This window comes from Heterocephalus glaber, unplaced genomic scaffold (assembly GCF_053883595.1).
Source record: "Heterocephalus glaber isolate CG9 unplaced genomic scaffold, H.glaber_assembly_v1.0 deba00001610, whole genome shotgun sequence".
In the NCBI taxonomy this organism is placed as follows: domain Eukaryota; kingdom Metazoa; phylum Chordata; class Mammalia; order Rodentia; family Bathyergidae; genus Heterocephalus; species Heterocephalus glaber.
In genome coordinates, this window is record NW_028258381.1 from 30,472,701 (window position 1) to 30,491,986 (window position 19,286).

At 39.4% G+C, this 19,286-nt stretch overlaps 1 protein-coding gene across 1 annotated transcript in view; it reads left to right on the plus strand.

Annotated features, from left to right (window-relative positions):
* Window positions 1-9,672, plus strand: part of LOC110348246 (uncharacterized) — a 143,795-nt gene extending 134,123 nt beyond the window's left edge. Inside the window, exons 5-8 of the mRNA XM_087195830.1 lie at window positions 1,706-2,035; window positions 5,151-5,198; window positions 7,201-7,245; window positions 9,290-9,672. Of these exons, the coding sequence (XP_087051956.1) occupies window positions 1,706-2,035; window positions 5,151-5,198; window positions 7,201-7,245; window positions 9,290-9,513 (647 nt within the window). The 3' untranslated portion in view covers window positions 9,514-9,672. The remainder of the gene's footprint in view (window positions 1-1,705; window positions 2,036-5,150; window positions 5,199-7,200; window positions 7,246-9,289) is intronic.
* The last annotated feature ends 9,614 nt before the right edge of the window (window positions 9,673-19,286 follow it).

Here is a 19,286-nt window from a genome sequence, read left to right on the forward strand (position 1 = left end):
TAAAGTGAACGGTTGAAGAGATATATGGTATCTTACTTTTTGCACTAAAAGCAGGATGTATGAATTTAAATGAGCAAAGTTTCACCTAATGATACTTATACTATGTACAAAAATATTAACATTATAATCTTATTGATTTTATATAAAAACCAGGAGTGTTGCTGTTACAGGTAGAAATGAACAAGAATTTCTGTTCTTTTTTTCTCAAATGAGAAACACAGTGCTCCTTTTCCTAAAACATTGCTCATTGAATTGTTATACAAACTTCAAATTAATCCCCTCCCCAAAGTGGCATAACATTTGAGTTTCAATTTGAAATCCAATCTGAAGAGTCCTGACATTTGTAAAAAGTCACAGGATTGAAAATGAAAGTATAACCAGTTAGTACTCAAGATGAACGTGGTACATCTTTGTAAACATGTGATCCTCTGTTATATATTTTGTCATTGTGTCTGCAAGAAACTCAGGACACACATTATACCAATTATACATACACTTTATTCGGCAGGTTAAAACAGAAGAATAAGCTGCTTCAAAACAGATGAGTAGCACATATAGAATTGCTACATACTTTGGGAAAAAAAGCTGAGAACCAAAATATGGATTCTCAGATGTTTATAGATGCTTTCCTGAAGTGCGTCAAATCATACTTTAATAAATAAAGTAGGGAAAAACATGCCTTTGATGTATCCGTAGTGATGACTGAAATTTAAATGAAATTACAACATAAAATGGGCTTTTGGTGAACGTTTACTAAACACTATGGGGTAAAACTAACATAAGAGCATTTCTGAAAATAATAAAAATTTTAAAAGAATTTGTGAATATTATCATTTTGGTTCTAAATTTAAAATACTGTGATTCTGGAGATACAGCTTTAATACTCCCCAATTCAATAATTCAGAGCATTTCAGATGTGAAAGTGAGATGCCCTATTAAATTTGACTGCTTCATTAGATGAGTCAAAGCACCTCAGAAGTGGGTGTAAAACCCACATTTGAAGCTATGTGATTGATCTGAGGCATTGTAACTACACATGGGAGTAGATTCCCACTGAAACAGGTACCTGTGTACAGTTACCAGCGGAAATGACAACCTTCCTCCCGATATCTATCCCTGTGAGAAACAAGACAAATGGTGCATCCGGAACTAGTTAAATGAAGAGTGAATTGCACAGGATGGCAGAGCAGGAGAATGTGAGTTACCTGGTCAGAGAGCTTAAGTGGCAAAGGATGGGAAAGGCAAGCTCGTTAGATGGAACCTCAGAGCCTCATCTTCAGAGAGATCATCCCAGTGGCTGGTCCTCTCCTCTCCCTTGACCTCCACCTTGAAAATGTGCTCCACTATGAGAGGACGAAGAAAATATAAAAGTAAGAAAATAAATGGGCTCATTCATGTTGGAAGCCTTGGTATGAAGCAAAGTCATACCTCATTGTAAAATGAGAGGAAATGACACAGCAGTTTCTATCCAGCAGTTGCCGCTTGAAAGGTGTGACATTTAAAAGGCTAGGTGACCTCTTCATCCCCTTTATACATCTGTACAGTGAGGACAGTGATTGATACCCTGCAAATCCACAGGGGAGAAAGACCTTGTGCTACTAATTTGTGGTAATTTGTCTTCTTGCTGCACATTAAGTTTTCCCAAAGCACACAGTGCTTGTTTTTCTCTAATAATTCTCTCTATTGGTGCTCCATTTTTTTACAGATAAAGACTTCAATGGAGACATTTCCCCCAGGACCACCATTTTTCTTCCTTCAGTGGCTGAAACAAATCTCCATAAGGCAGGGACATATCTCTGTCTTCTGGGGAATTGTTTCCCCGATATTGTTAAGGTATATTTGAAAGAAAAGGATGGGAATATGGTTTTAGAATCCCATCAGGGAGATGCCATGAGGACCAATGACACTCACATGAAGTTTAATTGGTTAACTGTGACTGGAGACCCAATGGATGAAGAGCACAAATGTATCATTACACACCAGAATAATAAAGGAGAAGTTGATCAAGAGATTCTGTTTCCTCCCATAGGGAAAGGTATGTATATATAAATGTGAATATAACCTCAGAAAACTTATCTGAAAGTGCACACATCACCTTTTCTATTAAGCATTAATCATAAATATGTCTTTCTTAAATATCATCACATTTAATGGTAGTATAAATTTTCTGCTATTTTCCCATAGAATTAATATGGTAAAAGTTTTAAGAAAACAAATAGAAAATTTTAATTAAACTTTCTCAACTTCAGCTTCACTATCTAAAATATTTTGATCTTTTTAGAATTGCTATTTGAATTAAAGAAAACAATATTTTGGATGCACCCAGCAACTAACTACAGGATAAATGTCAATAAGGCATTTCCTTATCAACTTTATTTAATTTAGACAGAAAGACACTTGTGCATCTTTTAGGGATATTCTGTCTAGTAAGCAAAGTCACCCACTTCAACCTTGCTATGCTCAATGATTAATATACAAAGAAAGAGTTATTAATTGACAAAATGGCACTCAAACAAAAACTTCCGAATCTGGTCTTACAAAAAGTAAAGGGTAGCCACTGCACCTCAATGGTGGTGTTGACATTTTCTGATTTTTATTTCAGGATTAGACAAAATGTTATAATTAAAGACTGAGTGAGGCTAATGTGTCTGAGCATATTTTCCTTCCCCATAATGGATGGATTTCTTGCCATTGGCAAATGCAGCTGCACAAACACTGTACAACTGTGGGCCTCTGCCTGGCTTGAGAGGGAATGAATATGAGTCGGGCAGGATGAGTTAGTGTCCCAGGGTGGATGCACTGCAGTAAGGAGAGAATGATCTTTCCCTCATCACTCAGGGTTGTGCACAGTTTAGGCCAGTGTTCACCAGGAAACCATCTGATGTAGTATGGTGTGTGTCTATAGAGCGGAGCAGAGGACAGAATGTGCTGAGGGTCCAGCAGTGGTTCTGTTAACACATCCAAGGCCACAGACACTAAAGTAAGTTTACAAAAACAGCCCCAGTTCTACGACCATTGCTAAGTAATAAAGGGTGGGCAAATATCCAAGGTATGAGATCAGTGAAACTGCTTCGCTTAAGTGTCCAATTAGATCTTGATGTTTTTAACAAAACAGAAAAAATATTCATTCCATGGTAATGACTATCACGTAGGAAAGAAGTTCCAGTTTTACGATGTTTCTCTTGATACTAAATCTAAAATAAATGTCTTTCCTACACTTTTCATGGCAGTCAGGTTGAGTAGGGCATTTCTGTTAATGTCACTAAACAGAAAAATTTTAGTCCTGCTGCCTGGAGGGTATTTTATTTTTTTAATAAAAGATAAAAAACCAAAATCTGGAAGCAGAAATCAATGAAATGGTCTTATTAGGTAAAACTAATCTGTTTTAAGTTTGTAATCAACCTTGATTAAGAAAACTTAGGATACACATAGATTCATTTCTAAAATCAGAATTTAGCATACAAGTACATTTTATTTTATTATTTTATTATTCATATCTCTAATTTATTCTTTTTCCTCAGTTCATGATAATAATGTTTTTCATAAAGTACCTTACAGAAAGAAATAGATTTTTTAGATCCAGTAAAGTCAGTTCTTGAAGAAAATTTTAATCAAACCATAATCATACTAGTATTTTAATTTATGCATCTTACTCCAAAAAACCTAATCATCAAATCCATTTTTAATAATTCACTATTCTATAAAATTGCATAGCAGAAGCATACTAATATGGATGAGAACACATCTAGCAGGAAAAAAATAAACCAAAACAACAGCTATGCTTCTAGTTTTTATCCATTAATTTAAACATATTAATCTTTGTAATACTTTTTCTTTTTCAAAAGTATCAGACATGTATCTATCACCTTGAGTTTTATTAAAATAGTTAGGAAAGAGATCTAGCGTACCTTTCTATCTCCAGAAATAATTGCACTAAAATTCTCAACTCCTATAATTTTAGAGGGCCACTGGTTAAGACAAATGAAGATGTTAGAATAGAATATTTTCTTAGTATCTGCAAGAGTGGATTCTGTTGCCTCCTCATGAATTATCTATATTTTTCTATGGATTAGTTTTACAAAGTACTTTACATACACTGTATTCCTTTTATCCCCACACTATCCTTTGAATACGGTTCAGCCATTCTCTGGTTTAAGTTATCTGAATTTCTAACCTTTATTCCTCATTCATCACATGGAGCCTTCCAGAATGCAACTGTCTTAAGTGCTATTGCACATTTAAACACTATGATGCAGAAGAATACATTTAGCAAGTGCCAGGTGCAACAACGGCTACTGAATAAGTGTTAGTGTTATTGATATTGTATTCCTTGTGTTCACAAAATCCCGACCTCCAAAAATGTATGTGAATGAACAGGGGACATTGGAAACATGCATGTTTTGGAAAGGTATGCTGCTTTCTATAAGTCTGTCTCCTTCAGATGCTGGTTTTGGGATAGGACAGGTTCTTTTTTGGAGGTAGGGTACCTTCTTTATTCTCTTTATTTTTTTATTTTTTTACTTCCCATTCTCCCCACCTCCCTCCTGGCTCCCCCATCCTTAGATCATCTTCGCCTCTCCACATGTCAGAGGTGAATGCTGAAGGCTGTAAAGCAACCAGTTCTCTTAATTTTTTCATTGACTGAGCATTTGTATATCATGTATTTTTGTGGCAGGCACTTTGCTGGGAGCTATGTGTATAGAGGAAGAGTGGGTAGTCATGGATATGATAGTCCGGTTGTCAAAAAGAAAAAAAGATGGGCTGGGGATTTAGCTCAGTGGTTCCATTGCCTGCCTCTCAACCGCAAGGTCCCAAGTTTGATCCCCGGTTCCAAAACAAAAAGGTAACATTCATGAAGTTCAAAATCTTGGATATTATGTTCCAATTGAGAAGAAAAAAAAATATGTTACCTTCATGGACATTTTTCCATGGAGAAACATAATATATGAATGATATCTATTGAAATTCATAGAGTGAGACCAATTATTTCTGGATTGTGGAACTCATCTTTTAATGACTGTTTCTTCTACATCTCTGCTGACAGATTATATACATATATTTATGTACATAATGACTATATATATAAATACACACATACGCACTGTCAAAAATAGGCATAACTGACTACTCCTTGCTCTTATTCCTTTTAGGTGGCACCGATATTAGTCCTACAGAAGCAGATCTGAAAGAAGAAAATGGTAAGTGTCAGTGTATGTTTGCTTCCATCTCATGCTACTACACTTTTTTCATCTTAACTCTTGAACTTCCCTGGCTTCAGGTAGAAAAATCAGAAGGACTGGATATTCCCGAACACACTGTGTGATACTGAATTTGCCTTTGCCTTGGTATATCACATTGCCAAGGTAAAATACTCATCTTGGCATGAGACTAATGTAAATTAGAGAACACAGTGATACATTGTGAAGTATTTCTACCAGGGGATTTCATTCATTCCTGTATCCATTGATTCCATTGCCTGGGGGAAGCATGATATCAAGTTCTTTCTAGTTTTGCTTTATCACCAAAATAAATGCAATTTTGCCTGAGGTTTTATTCAGAAATCTAGAGATATGACTTGACCTAATTTTCTATTCTTAGAAAGAATTCCATTGAAATGCTTAGCTTCTGTAATAAAAAGAGTCCATAGACTAAGAATAATTAAGATCCTAGAAAAAAAATTTTTCTTAGTGTCTACAGTGGTGGAATTAGTATGTTGTCTCTCTGTGATTTTCTATATATTTCCAAGGATTATTTTTAAAAAATATTTTACATCTGCCCTGTCTCCTTTAAATTACCATGCTGTCCTTTGAGTTCAGCTCTGACATTCATTTGGACTGAGTTATTTATAATGTTTAACATTATTTCCTCATTCATAATACAGGGCATACACAATATAATTCACATGTTACTGGAGGGAATTAAATGAGTTGATGCAAGTGAAGCATTTAACCAGTCCCTGGTGCAGCAACTATCACTGAGTAGGTTTTTACTTTTGTTAATATTAAGGTTGTCTTGTTTGCAAACTCCAAGCCTCCAAAAACTCACATGCATACACAGGAGTTACTGGGGATGTACATGATGCAGACAGATAGTGCTGCTTTTCTCTGCTTAGATGGAAAACTTTCCTAAATGAGACTCCTAATGTGTATGGCTCTGTCATTGGCTCTAGGATTGGGTGGATTCATTGTGCATCCCCTTCTTCATGTCAGTAGTGAACACTGAAGCTTGTAAAGCTGGCAGTTTTCTGTTAAGTTTTTCATGAATATTGGTATATCACCTATATTGTAGTAGGCACTGTGTTAGGGGTGACAAATACATAGGAAAAGCAGTCTTTGACAGTACACTCCACTTGTAGTTTAAAAAAATGTATCCTTCATGAGCCTCTATGTCTTAATGTAAAGAAACATAATGTATGAATGACATCTTACATAGACTGAGACCAATCTTTTGGAACTGTAGGCACCATGTTTTAATGACTGTCTCTCAAGTATCAATGTGAACAGACATTATTAATTATATATATAATGAAAAATTGACAAATTGACTGCTATTTGATCTCAGTTCTTTTAGTTGTCACCACTACTCCCAGAGAACCCAGTTTGAAAGTTGGGAGGGGTAATTGGCCTTTATTGCCTTTATCTCATACTATAGCATTTACCCCTCTTTATCTTAACTTTTGAAATTTCCTGGCTCTATGTAGAAAAACCAGAATGGTTCAATTTTTCCAGAATTGACTGAGTGATGTTTTACATTAATCCATCATTTCCTCTGTGTTATATTAAACAGTAAACTACTGATCTTGGTATGAGGTGACTGCAAGTTAAGGGAGACCATGATGCGCTCCCGCTTCTTCAATCAAGAGAAATGTTCACTCACATGCCTATTGTTTGTAATGATTGGCAAAAAACCCACATCAAGTTATCTTAGCTTTGTTTTTTATCCTAAAGACTAGCTGTACCTCAAGGTTTATTCAGAGAACCTGAAATGTAACTTGGCCTGTCTTTCTAGTCCCAGAAAATATGGCACTGAAATGCTGAACACCTATCGGGAAAAAAATGGCCATTGATAAGAATTATAAACATAGCAAGAGATTTTCATCGTATCCACAATGGTGGAATTATGCTCTCTGAAAATTATTTTCTCTGTATTATTTGCATTGTATTTACAATAATTGACTTTTCTTGATGTCATTTCCTTTAGGTGTCAGTACTGCTTATCCTGAGGCTTTGCTGAAAAGCAAAAAAGGTAAGTTTTCCTGTCTTTGTCTCATCCTGTAGCACTTTTCCCATGTGATCATCTTAATTCGGAATGTCTTTCACTTATGGTAGGAAAATCAGAATGGCTGAATGTTGGCAAAGAGATTGACATTTTGAATTAGTCCACATGTGCGTAGGGTCATTCTCATAGGAAAGGCCTGGTTTTCATTACACATGACTATAAATTAGACGTTACAGTGACATGCCTTGAACTTCTTCAACAAAGGAACTACATTCATCTATATGTCTATGTGACTTTGTGATGTCAAATTAGTTGTACATTTGTTTATGCATTTTCTTGGTATTTTGCTAGTTGGTAATAACATGAACTGGTATTTTACCCAGAAGGTCTTGGACTGTGTCCTGTATGCATTTTCAAATTCAATCTTCATAATATTCCTATCATGTAGTATGAAAGTTTACCCCCATATTACAGAGGAGGACATTGAGCTAAAATTCAGACTTCAGTGCATGTCACACAGCTAGAAATGAGGTTTTAGCCCAGGATATTAAGTGAATAGCTCATACCCTTACTTAGGTCTCCATTCTTCCTCTAAGACAAAGTCATAGAGCAAAAATACTCCAGGCCAATGCACTAAGACAGGATGGACATGTGGCAGGGTGGTGAGTGCATGGGCTTCTGAGACCACAGCCTGGGTACAGCCCAGGTCTCTCAATGGTCAGCTGCAGGAATATGGGGGAGTAACATCTTTTGTGAGTAATTATTTGAGAATGATTACATTAAACTCACAATTTTGAAGATATAAGGCCCAGATTAGAAATGTCTATCATAGGGACCCATTTAGCAGGCTTAAAATCAGTATTTGTTTCTGGCCCTTCCTCCCTACATGTGCACCAAGAACATGACTTGAAGCATTGGCTCCACCCTGTTGACCTTTCCTCTGATTCTAATGTCTACGGAGCTTTGGACTTCAGGTGTCACACCAGGAAAGGAGGGCAGTAAGCCTCACTAACCAAGGTCAGGGAGACAGGAACATATTTCTGGAGCCGCCTACCTACACCAAGGGCTAGTGATTCATGAATTCTGACTCTGAAGAGGGGGTCATGTAAACTGGAAATTTCCACACGGAGATTTGTTCTTGTGACTCATCATGTAACCACTATGGACCACTGTCACTGTCTTTGATCATAACTTGACATCACATATTTCTTGCAAAAATTCAAAGAATCCTGACTGCAATTACCCAATAGCATAATACTACCCATAAGAGGCATCCTGAACATCTCAGAGATTTTGTATTAACCACTCTGTCCCAAATTCTACTGAACTCTCTTTTCTAAAATTTCCCATCCATACCACTGGGAACAGAGCCAGATTTCCTTGGCTTGTCCTGTTCCTCCAGATCTCATGGCATGTGCAAAGTGCAAGAGCTCAGATTCCTCTAAACAGGAGCTCAACTTGATATTTCTGCTTAACCTTTTGATGGCTTGTGTGTGAATTGAATTTGGAGATGCAGAATCTAAGGGTAGATAAGAATGTGTTTCTAACGTCGTACAGCTGGGGTCAAAATCTGGGGCTGTCACTTTAGAAATGCATGAACTCTGATAAATTATTTCTTTCTGTATCTTTAGTTGCTTTGTTTGCAAAATAGGAATGAAATTCTCTCTCATAAGTTGTTATAAAGATTAATTAATATAAAACTATCAGAGTACTCTGTGGCTTTCTTTAGTGGTTAATATGTATTGTTTCTATTACTTTGAGACATTTTGAGGACAAAGACATTCTATTACTTAGTTATCACAAGTTGCTTTCCCCTCAATTTGAATCATTCACTAAAAGGGCAGCATTATGTTTTTAATAATAAGAAGGTTCTAGGTAATTCAATAAAGGTAGTTAATCCAGTTGAGTTGCATCTGAATCTCACCCTTGGTTGTTGTGAGGAGAGTGGTAGATATTGACCTTTGGGATTGGGTGTGGTGGATGGTGTCACTTCAGCACCCTATGACATGTCCCCATGGTGGGTCCAGTGCTGTCACAGCACAGCTGAAACTCATGACCGCACTTCTTTTAGGTTTCCTGCACCTGCAGCTCACCAGCCCCTCCGCCTACTACACCTACCTCCTTCTGCTGCTCAAGAGCGCCCTCTATGGAGCCCCCCTCACTTCCATCTTTGCAGAAGGTCAGCTGTCTGTGAGGACAGGAAGAAAACCTGAGAAATGGAGGCGTGTAGGCCCATGGTGTCTCCACTGTTTCTGGTCCCCAGCAGCATCTGCTGAGGGTTTGCAGGCTTGCTGAGTGTAGGCTCCTGAAGGCCACGTGTGCATTATTCTGTCATTATTGTGTAAGGGCTTCCCAACAAGTGGTCAAACTCCGCAACTTCACACTGTCACAACATGGTGCAGCCCATGGTGCCTGAGCCCTGTCCCTCCACAGTCCCCTCAACCCCTCCAGCTGAGCCAGGGCCTCACAGCCTTGGTGTCCACAGCTAGCCACTTCTGGTCACGACCTCTGTGACCATAGACCAGGTCGCCCCTGGAAGTCACCATTCTACCTACCCTGACAGATCCTTCTTTGTTATTGAACTGTCCTTTGATAGTCATAATGCACACAATTAATTTTTTAATTCAAATTTTGTCCATGCACATTTTCATTTAATGAAATTTTAATTCCAAGGTGAGAAACAGCATTGAAACTGAACCATGCCATGCTGATTGCTAACAAGGATGCAGTGCCACATTTCTATTTCTGTTCTGAGAGGTGGTTATGCCATTTTCCTCAGGCATTATCTCCAAGGGAAGACAAATCAATTGAAAATGAGCATGGCACCAGTCTTCTCAAGGACAGCAGATTTAGCTTCATTTAGTCTGAGACATTCCATGGCAAAGGAGAGGTCCAGTGCCAGTGTGCTTTGCACCAGGTGTGATCAGGTCTATCCAGAGTTCACAGCATCATACGTCCTGAACCTCAAATGTTCCCTTGAGATAGGCACCATCCCCAGAGAGGCAGTGTACTCAAGAATGTGACCACATGGACTCTGGACCCAAGGGGGCCTATGTTTCAATCCTGGGTCCAATTAGTATCTGGGTGACTTCAGTCCAATGACTATCTGGGTCACCTCAGATACTAGAATTATCTGTCTCAAAATTCCTCCTGTAAAATAAAGTTAGGCACTATCTCCTGGGACTGTGAGGATCAGATGAATTAATCACGTTTGCCACAAGCAATCCTCAAGAGCATTGGCATGTTCTCAACTCTTCTGTAGAAAGAATGGATCCCACACTCTCAGAGAATACAAAGGATGATCTGTGTTCTTACTTTTCTGCAGAGAGGCTGACTGGAATGGAACAGGGGCTTAGCTTCTACCATATGCTAGACAACCCATGATTCTATGAGTTCCTCAAAGAAGATACAATTATTGTCAATGGTTTATAGATTGGAAAAATTTAGTTACCTGCTAAGGACATTATATTTAAGTAGTAGTCATAATTTAAGACCAGGTCTCTAAGAATACAGCATATATGGATCCCCACGCCTGTGTACATGCATAAGTAACTCCCTTAATGTCATGTATCTTCCCTTTCACTCAGGTCAATTATGAAAGCAAAAACATGCATTACTTCTTTACCCGAGGATCCCTCTGTTAAGTCAGTGAATATTTCCTCAAAGAGTTACGAGTGCATCTGTGTTTTCTCCTCATATATACACCAGGCCTTTGGTTGTCACTAATTTCACATTTCTTCCACCTTTGCTAAAACTGTGACCTACTCTGGAGTTACTGTAAATGCTCCCCTTGCTATAGATACAGTGGAAACCCTGCCTTCCACTTGCTGTGTGCTGTAAATGTCACTGACACACAACTGCTCATTTCTGGAGAGCAGCAGTGAAATGAATGGTGAGCCTCAGCCACAGTGGGACCTTTCAAGATGCTCTTAGGTGTGGACAGCATTCTGACACCCAGATCCTCCTGCAGACATTCTGCTAACCTCAGGTGCATTTCTCGGGCAGGGCTGGGCTAAGCACCCTTCATGGTCCAGGACTTCTTCACCATAGCACAGCACAGCTGCCCCATGAGGAAGGAACCTGGTGAAGTGGGAGGACTCAGGACCAGAAGTCACATGTCACAACCAGAGTGAGCCCTGGCTACTGAGCCATTTTCTACCTATCTGTATGATTTGTTCTTTAAAAAAATGACACATGAAATTTGCACATATTTATGGACTCATGTGATGATTTAATGTTTGCAAACATTGTGTCATGCTTAAATCAGGATAAGCTTATTTTTCTCCTCATTCATTTCTTTGTGAGGAAAGCATTCCAAAATCTTTCCCGTTTTTTAAAACAGCATATTTTATTTTCTACATTTATTGCTACCTGCCTAAGTTTATCAATTTTTAGAAGAATGCATCCAAATTAAATAATTTCAGATTCCTATGCAAAGTAACACATTCAATGATTGACATCTAATGAATTAATGATAGCAATCACGTGTGCAGTGCTCACTGTGCCTGATATGGGTTTAAGTGTGCATCGAGTCATTTAATTCTCACAAGCACACTCCCAGTTGTGTATAGTTGTTTCTGTTCTATAGAAGAAGAAATTGAGCTCAGGAATTTCCCCAAACTGCACAGTGAATAAGAAACAGGACTGAGATTTGAACCTAACTTGCTGGCTTTAGGAGCTCTGCACTTGTCTTATACATTATTTGCTCCTGGAGTGAAAACATATTACTGTTCAGGAAATTTTGCTTCCTCATTAGATGTACTTTTGATGAAGAGAACAGTCTCCCGACCTGCCTGACATACCCCATATTTCCTCTTCTGGCCCCTGTGCTGTTCTTACAATCACAAGGCTGTAGGCCAACTTGACACAAGAGTCTTGATGCTGGGGAGACTTTTACATGCTGTTCTCCCCTCTACGAACAGACTTCTATGACTCAAGTCTGTGGCACGTGTTTGGATGAAATAAATATGAGAACAGCCAGCTGCATTTACAGCCTGAGGCAAAGATTTATACAATTCCACATGAAACCACTTATGTCTCAGTAGTCTTTACAGAGGTAAAGGAGTCCATACACTTCTCAACTGTATATATTTAAAACATTATCAAACAAACTGCATGTTTCTGAATTATAAAAAATGGAAAAATTTCTAGGCAACAATTTTCAACACTTTCTCATTAATAAACTTCCGTTACTGACTTGGAATTATTTTCCTCATAGACTTCATTTTCTTTTAGTTTATTTTGTGTGTGTATGTGTGTGTAACAGGCTGCAATAAATAATAATCGTTTTTCAACATATTAATCAAAATCCTATGTAATAGCCAATTAGTAATTCTGAGTATTAGACATCACCAAAGATATTACACCAAGGTGATATAATTCAGCCCAAGGGCTAGAAACCCAACATTTTTATGAGCCAGAGAACTTATGTGATTGAAATCATGGTTTCCATCATGTTCTGTTAGAGACTATTTATTTGTTTGCTTTTATGTTGTGTTTGATTAATGCCAAAGAACCACCACTTAGAGCATCAAGGCTGCAAGGCAGTCTGTGTTATTTCTAACGTTCTCAGTTGAAGAGTACAGACACTATGTTCGTGTCACTATGACAAGCAGGTCTTGGAGACCTCATGTTAAGCACTGAGTAAGCCCTAGTGTTAAGTACGTTCAATGCTGAACACAGACTAAGTCCGTACGGTGAATACGTCAATGCCATACAACAAGTCAGACACACCGTTAAATATGTCAAGTGTTAAAGGCCCCAGAGTCCAAGTAATTCTGTCGAACCTAAGACCCAGTGCTCCCTCCACTGCGCAAATGGCTCTTCCTCCCCTTCTAGGAGCCCTTAGAAATCACTGAGGCCCAGACCTTGTCACAGGCTACCTGTAGAGGCTTTAACAACTCTTTCATTCTAATGCACATCCAGGTCAAGGCCAGCAGGTGACTGAAAGAGCTCCTGACCTCCAGCATGGCTGTCTCAGATGGCAAGATAACAGGAGGAATCAGAGCCAGATCACGCTGGCTCCCCCTGGACAGGGCTCTCAGCATCTGAGCCATCAGCTCACACAGGAAACAGAGTGCATGTTCTAACATTACGTCAAGGATATTCACTCACTAGAGCACTACATAGACCAGCTGCACATGAACCCAAATGCCCAACAAGAAAGGTGAATGTACTAGCATAGATCCATTTGCATCTTAAAAAATACATAATTTATTGAAATAAATGGAAAATAATCAGGACATAGGCTTGAAATGTAATATGCACAGCATGAACTTCTTTGAATTGTTAAATGATACACTGACATGATTTAAAAATTAAAACACTCTAATTTTAATTTCTGCAAATACAGATGTACATACATAATTACATAAATGTGTATATATATATATATATATATATATGCATCTCTATATATTCCCATTTCCCTTTCTTACACAAAAGTACCATTAAATATACATTATTTTGAACTTCCTTTTTCATCTATAAATCTCAGAGCTTTTGTTAAGGATACATTTGAACAATACAAGGTATTTTCCTGGTGAACATAATAGACAGTATTTCATCAGTTCTAACAGATTTTTGGCATATTTCTAATAATTTGCTACTACAAAAAACTGGGAAAATAATGAGTTTTATATCACTGTAAGTGTGTGCATTGGTGATTTGGGTGGCGATGGCACTCTGATGCCCATAGAGAGCCTCATGCAGCTGTTCTAGAGCCAGGTATGAATGCTCAAGGGTAGGCAATCAAAAGTCAGGGTTATGCTAATCTGACAGGTGGAAAATAGCATCTCATTGTGGTTTAAATTTTCTTTTTTTCTTATAATGAGTGAAGATAAACATCTTTTCACTTCTCTAAGATCTATTTATATTTCTTGGAAATACTGTTCCCTTCACCATTTTTTTTCTATTGAGAAATAATACTAACAGGTGATTCCTCAGTGTCTTTGCATTGATGCTAAAGACATAAAACATTCAATGTATGGTTGGTAGGTGAAAAATCAGTGTGTATTTTTCCATTTTCTTTAATGAAATGATTTAAAGTAAACATTTTTTATTCAGATTCAAGCAATGTCTTATTTAACACTGCAAAGTTTTGCATTGTTTGGCTGGTTGGCTAAAGTCAACATCAGTTTCCATGGAACAAGTACTTTTGTTCACCAAGCAGAAGTTCCTATTTGGAAACAAAACAAGACCACCTAGGCTGAAAAAGAATCAGATGTAACTGAGATCCACTCCTTGGTTCTCCTGAGCTGATGAGACCTGGAGCTATTTCTGCACTGCAAACACACAGGCCCTAGACAGGAAGTGGTCACATCACACAGAACTCTGTGGGGCTGATGTCACAGGCCAAGCAGGGGCAGGGTCCTCTGGGGGTTCAAACCCCTCAGGACCTTCCTTCCCTGTCCACCTCCACTGCCCTGAACTTAAGCAGCACAGAGCAGAGGCCTGGGGGAGAGGGGATGACAGGTGGTGCTGGTGTGGCTGGTGGGGCTTCGCGTTCTCAGACTTGTTCTGTTTCCCTCAAATGTGGTTGACTCTTGGAAGAGGCTCAAAGTCAAACCGGCCCTTACTGTTTGGGGCAGCACAAGGGGTGGTGAGGGTGTTAGAAGGGAAACTGAGGGCAGTGAAACCACAGCCAACCTGGCTCACTTTCAAAGGTCACAGCTAAGGAGTGCAAAGAAAATGTCCATCTTCACACATGTGCGGCTGCCATCAACCTTCCTCTCTGGGTTGTGGGTGCCCCAGCACCCTGCATGGGACACAGGAAATGCATTAGCTGCTGTGAGATTTTGGAACCTGGTGTCCAGGACTATGTAGACACTGCTCTTTCTGTCACTTCCCTGACACTGTGCTGAAGGAAGGAACAGTCTTCAGGCCAAGATTATCCAGAACATTCCACCAAGTGTCTGTGCCTACCTGAAGTATTAGATTTACAGGCACTGGTATGTTTTGTTTTAATTTTCTCAGTATAGGGAAAGTGGCACATGACCCATGTCCACTAGGATAGTTGAACATACAGGTGGCTAATGGTGATGTCCTCTGGAAACGCAGAGATACAGAAGCCCTGAGTCCTAATGTGTAACTGAAAGTCATACACTGAATAGCCTGACATCCCTCTACAGGGACAAAATGACTTCACCAGTGTGAGCATTAAAAGCTAGTGTCTCACAAGCATGTTGCCCAGGCCTGATACAGAATAAGAGACCAGGACACTGTTTCGGGAAGAGGGCATAACTTTTTGTCTCTCAGGTTCTAAGAATAATCCCATAGGTGACAGGAATAAAGCAAGCCCAGCACAGGCAGACCAGCAGGTAAACTCACTCTGGCTGGGCACTGAACTGGACACTAATGCCTTTACCTAGACTTGCTAAGAACAGATGCTATTGCAGTTGAGCTCTTTCTTGGTGTCAGCCAGTCTCCCTGAGGTAGGAGGTGAGGAACTGCCCTTGCCTCGGCTCACACTGGGTTGTTGACAGCTCTCAGGCCACACATGCCAGTGTCACTCCACTCATCCCAAAGGACAGTGCTTCCTCCTGCTGCCCTTTTCATACACAGGCTTACAGAGCACCAGAAGATCAAGAAGCAGCCTGCCAACAAGTACCTTTGTAGCCTTTCAACATATACTGTCCACTTACTAAAATGTGCTCCTTTCCTAATTTCTCAGATACAACACTGAAGAGAAAATGCTAGTATTTTTATTTATGATGCCTTCCACTTTTCCTCTCTTCTTTTCATCTACCTCTTCAGCAGTTTTAAGTCCTCCTTGTGCCAGGTACTGTATGTGGTGCTGGGGAAAACAAGAGAAAAAAGGCTGCCTAGGCCTGGCAGATGTCCTTGTGGCAAGTGGTCAGGCAGGGCAGGGTCTGGGCAACAGCAGCTCATAATTTCCGGGACTAAAGAGTGACATCTAGCTGCTTGGCATGATGAGAAATGTGTGCTCCACAGGAGTCCTCTGGTCTAGACACATGAATCCAACAATAATTTTTGATTTTAATTCTTGTTGAAACTGAACATTCAGGTATTCAAACATGATATAACAGAGTGGTTCTTGAGCAGTCCTTCTCTGCCCACCACTACCAATCTACATTTGTTTTAGGCAAAGCAGCTACCCAGTGGAACACTGGGAAAGTGTCTTGTTCCTGCTTAGCTCACAACCAAATGAGATGGCGATGCCCCAGAAGACCACTAGGTGGTGACAAACATCACAGACAGAAGCCAAGGGATCGGAAGGAGAAAGCTGGATGGGGAAGGACTACTGTGGATGGAATTCCTCATCTTATAAATTACTGACCTGAGCTTTCTATAATCTTAGAAGAATTGGCTGTTAAAGAATTGCAAATAGCAAAAGTCTTAGCAAAAGTTTGGAGAAAAACATGAAAATGTTCTGAACTTCCTTTTATTAAGGAATGAGAGCTATAACATAAAACATCTGAATGAAACAATACTTATAATGAGGTATTGAATAGTTCATACAGACCCCTAGTTCCTACTGTCTTAGAAACAGACTTTCTGTAATCCTTTTCTTCATTTTGAATCAGCCTATGATTTTGTATTTTATGCTGCTTTTAAATCCCACAGCAATAGTCCACCAGGATATAAGTAACTTGAAATTCCTTTGGTGTGCTGATATTTTACAATGCTGTGTCTTCCATCATTCACAGGGCACTTTCTGCCTGGACTCTGTTTTATGATACTGCGTGTGTTTAAAATACTCTTTGGGTGTAATTATGGGAATACATGGCACAGTCTCTAGCCCAAGGTGACTTCCCAGTGGTAAAAACAGACCAGGTCACTGCTGAGGGCAGTGCCGGCAGCACAGGAAGCAGTGCTGTGAAAGAGGTCCCCATACCATGCAAGGACAGACTAACCAAGACTGCCATGAGGCGAGCAGGCAAGGGTGGAGAGAAGCCTTTGCAACATGGCACTGCGCACTGGAGACACGATGTTCAGAATAGAAACAGCCAAATGCAAACTGGTTGAAGGCTTTGGAGCACAGCATTTTCAGAAAAACTAGGAACATAACAGAAGAGAGCAGCTACCAGGAGGTGAGCAACTGGGTAAGAGAGGTCAGAGAGGCATCTTCTGCCAGGCTGAGGGTCTGTTTATTTCTGAGTCCTTTGTGCCACAGAAGGCTTGGGTGGGGGAAGGACATGATCAACTCTGCACTTCCATAAATACTGACAAAGGCTGGGAGACACCAGCAGTTGTGATCGGGGCTCCTGCATGGGACCCGGGGCTCCACTCTGAGCTCCACACTGATCGTGTGTGAGATTTGGGGTGACTGCTCCTGTTCTCTGTGCCACTGTGTCCTCACAGCCACACTGTGAATAGCAAGAATTTCACACCACTGAGTAGTCGAGTAAATGAGGGAATGCCAGAACAGTCCTGAGAGCAGGACCTGGCACCTATAAAATGCTAGCAACTTTGAAAGTATTTCTACTGTGAAAAATACATTTCACAATACATTTTCAAATGTCATCTTTTCACTATTTTAAGTGTGCCATTCAGTGGTGTTCAGTAGTTCTACACTGTCGTGCATAGGTTATCCATCCATTTCCGGAGTGTTCTAACTCTCTGGCAGCTGCCATTTTATCCTGTCTGTAAATCTGACTATACCATGATCTCATCAAAGTAGAATCTTAAAATAGCTGTCCTTTTTGCTTGCCTTATTTGACTTAGTATGGTGTGTATAAAGTCCTCACATGTTACAGAATGTGTCTGAATTTCAGTTCCTTTGTGGAATGTGTAATATTCCATTGGATGAATATACCACATTGTGTTTATCCAGCACTTGCTAATGGCCATTGGCCTAATTCCACTGGTGGCTATTTTTAATAATGTTGATTTCTATGAACATAGTGTATACATATCTGCTTGATTTCTTCCTTTCACTTCTGTTGGATATGTGCCCAGAGATACAATTATTCAGTGGTATGGTGACTGTATGTTTAATATTTGAGGAAATACCATACTCCTTTCTCCAGGTACTACACCATGTTATATTCTCACCTGCAATGCACAATGCTTACAATTTCTCCACACCTTCACCAAAAAAAAAAAAAAAAAAGAATGGCAAGTTATTTAAAATACATACAAAAATAAAATGACTTGGCTTTGTGAACTTGCCAGACTATCTTTATTACTGAATAGAACCCACTCCAGACCAGTACTGATGCCTAATCTAGCAGGTGGGGTCCCTGCCCAGCTCCTGATGTGAAACCATCCTGATCAGGTTTTAGATTAGTTTTTCAGGATCACAAATAGAACAACACCAAAAAGGAATGGAGTTTTCCTCATGCTATCATAAAAATAGAGCATTGCTTGGTTGGGTAATTAAACAAAAGGAAATGCAATCAAAGTTCAAGGGTGAAAATTGGAATGAGATTGAGTCGTATTTAGAGAAAATTTGCCACTTACTCTGTTTCATCAATCTAAAGTGAGATGTAAAACTTGAAATACTTACAGATACATTAACATAAGAGTAGTCATCATACACCACCTCCTTCTCCAAATGTGTTCTTAGCACTTCCGATCACTAGGAAGGAGAGGCGGAAGCAGGAAGTCATAGGAGACTGAGTATCCTGGGCCAACTTTCCCTTGCAATAAAGTAAATAACAATAATACAACAAAATCTTCCCAGAGTTTTAAGAGCCGATAAGATAACAATGTTACTTTCACATTCTGGCAAATGGACTGATCATTGTGATGTTATTTAGATGTGGGTAAAACTCCGTGTGTTGCTGACCAATCTGTACCTTCAGAATGCCTGATGTGGCCCCAGGGGCTGAGATACCCCTCTATCTGCTGACATCTACATGGCTCCCAGTGCACCAGGGCCTGGCATCTCCTGCTCCTCAGCCTTCTTCCTGGGCACAAGGCCTGGACTGCTAGGGCTTTATGGCTACAAATATTCATCAGCTCTTTACTCAGGAATGTAAATATGTTTCCCTATTTCTCAGATTGGTGGAGGGATGGTTAAACAATGAAGATTTTATTTCCTGATAATTTTGACTTTTTGAGAACATTTTTCTTTTGTTTCTTGTGTAAATTGAAATTAGTGA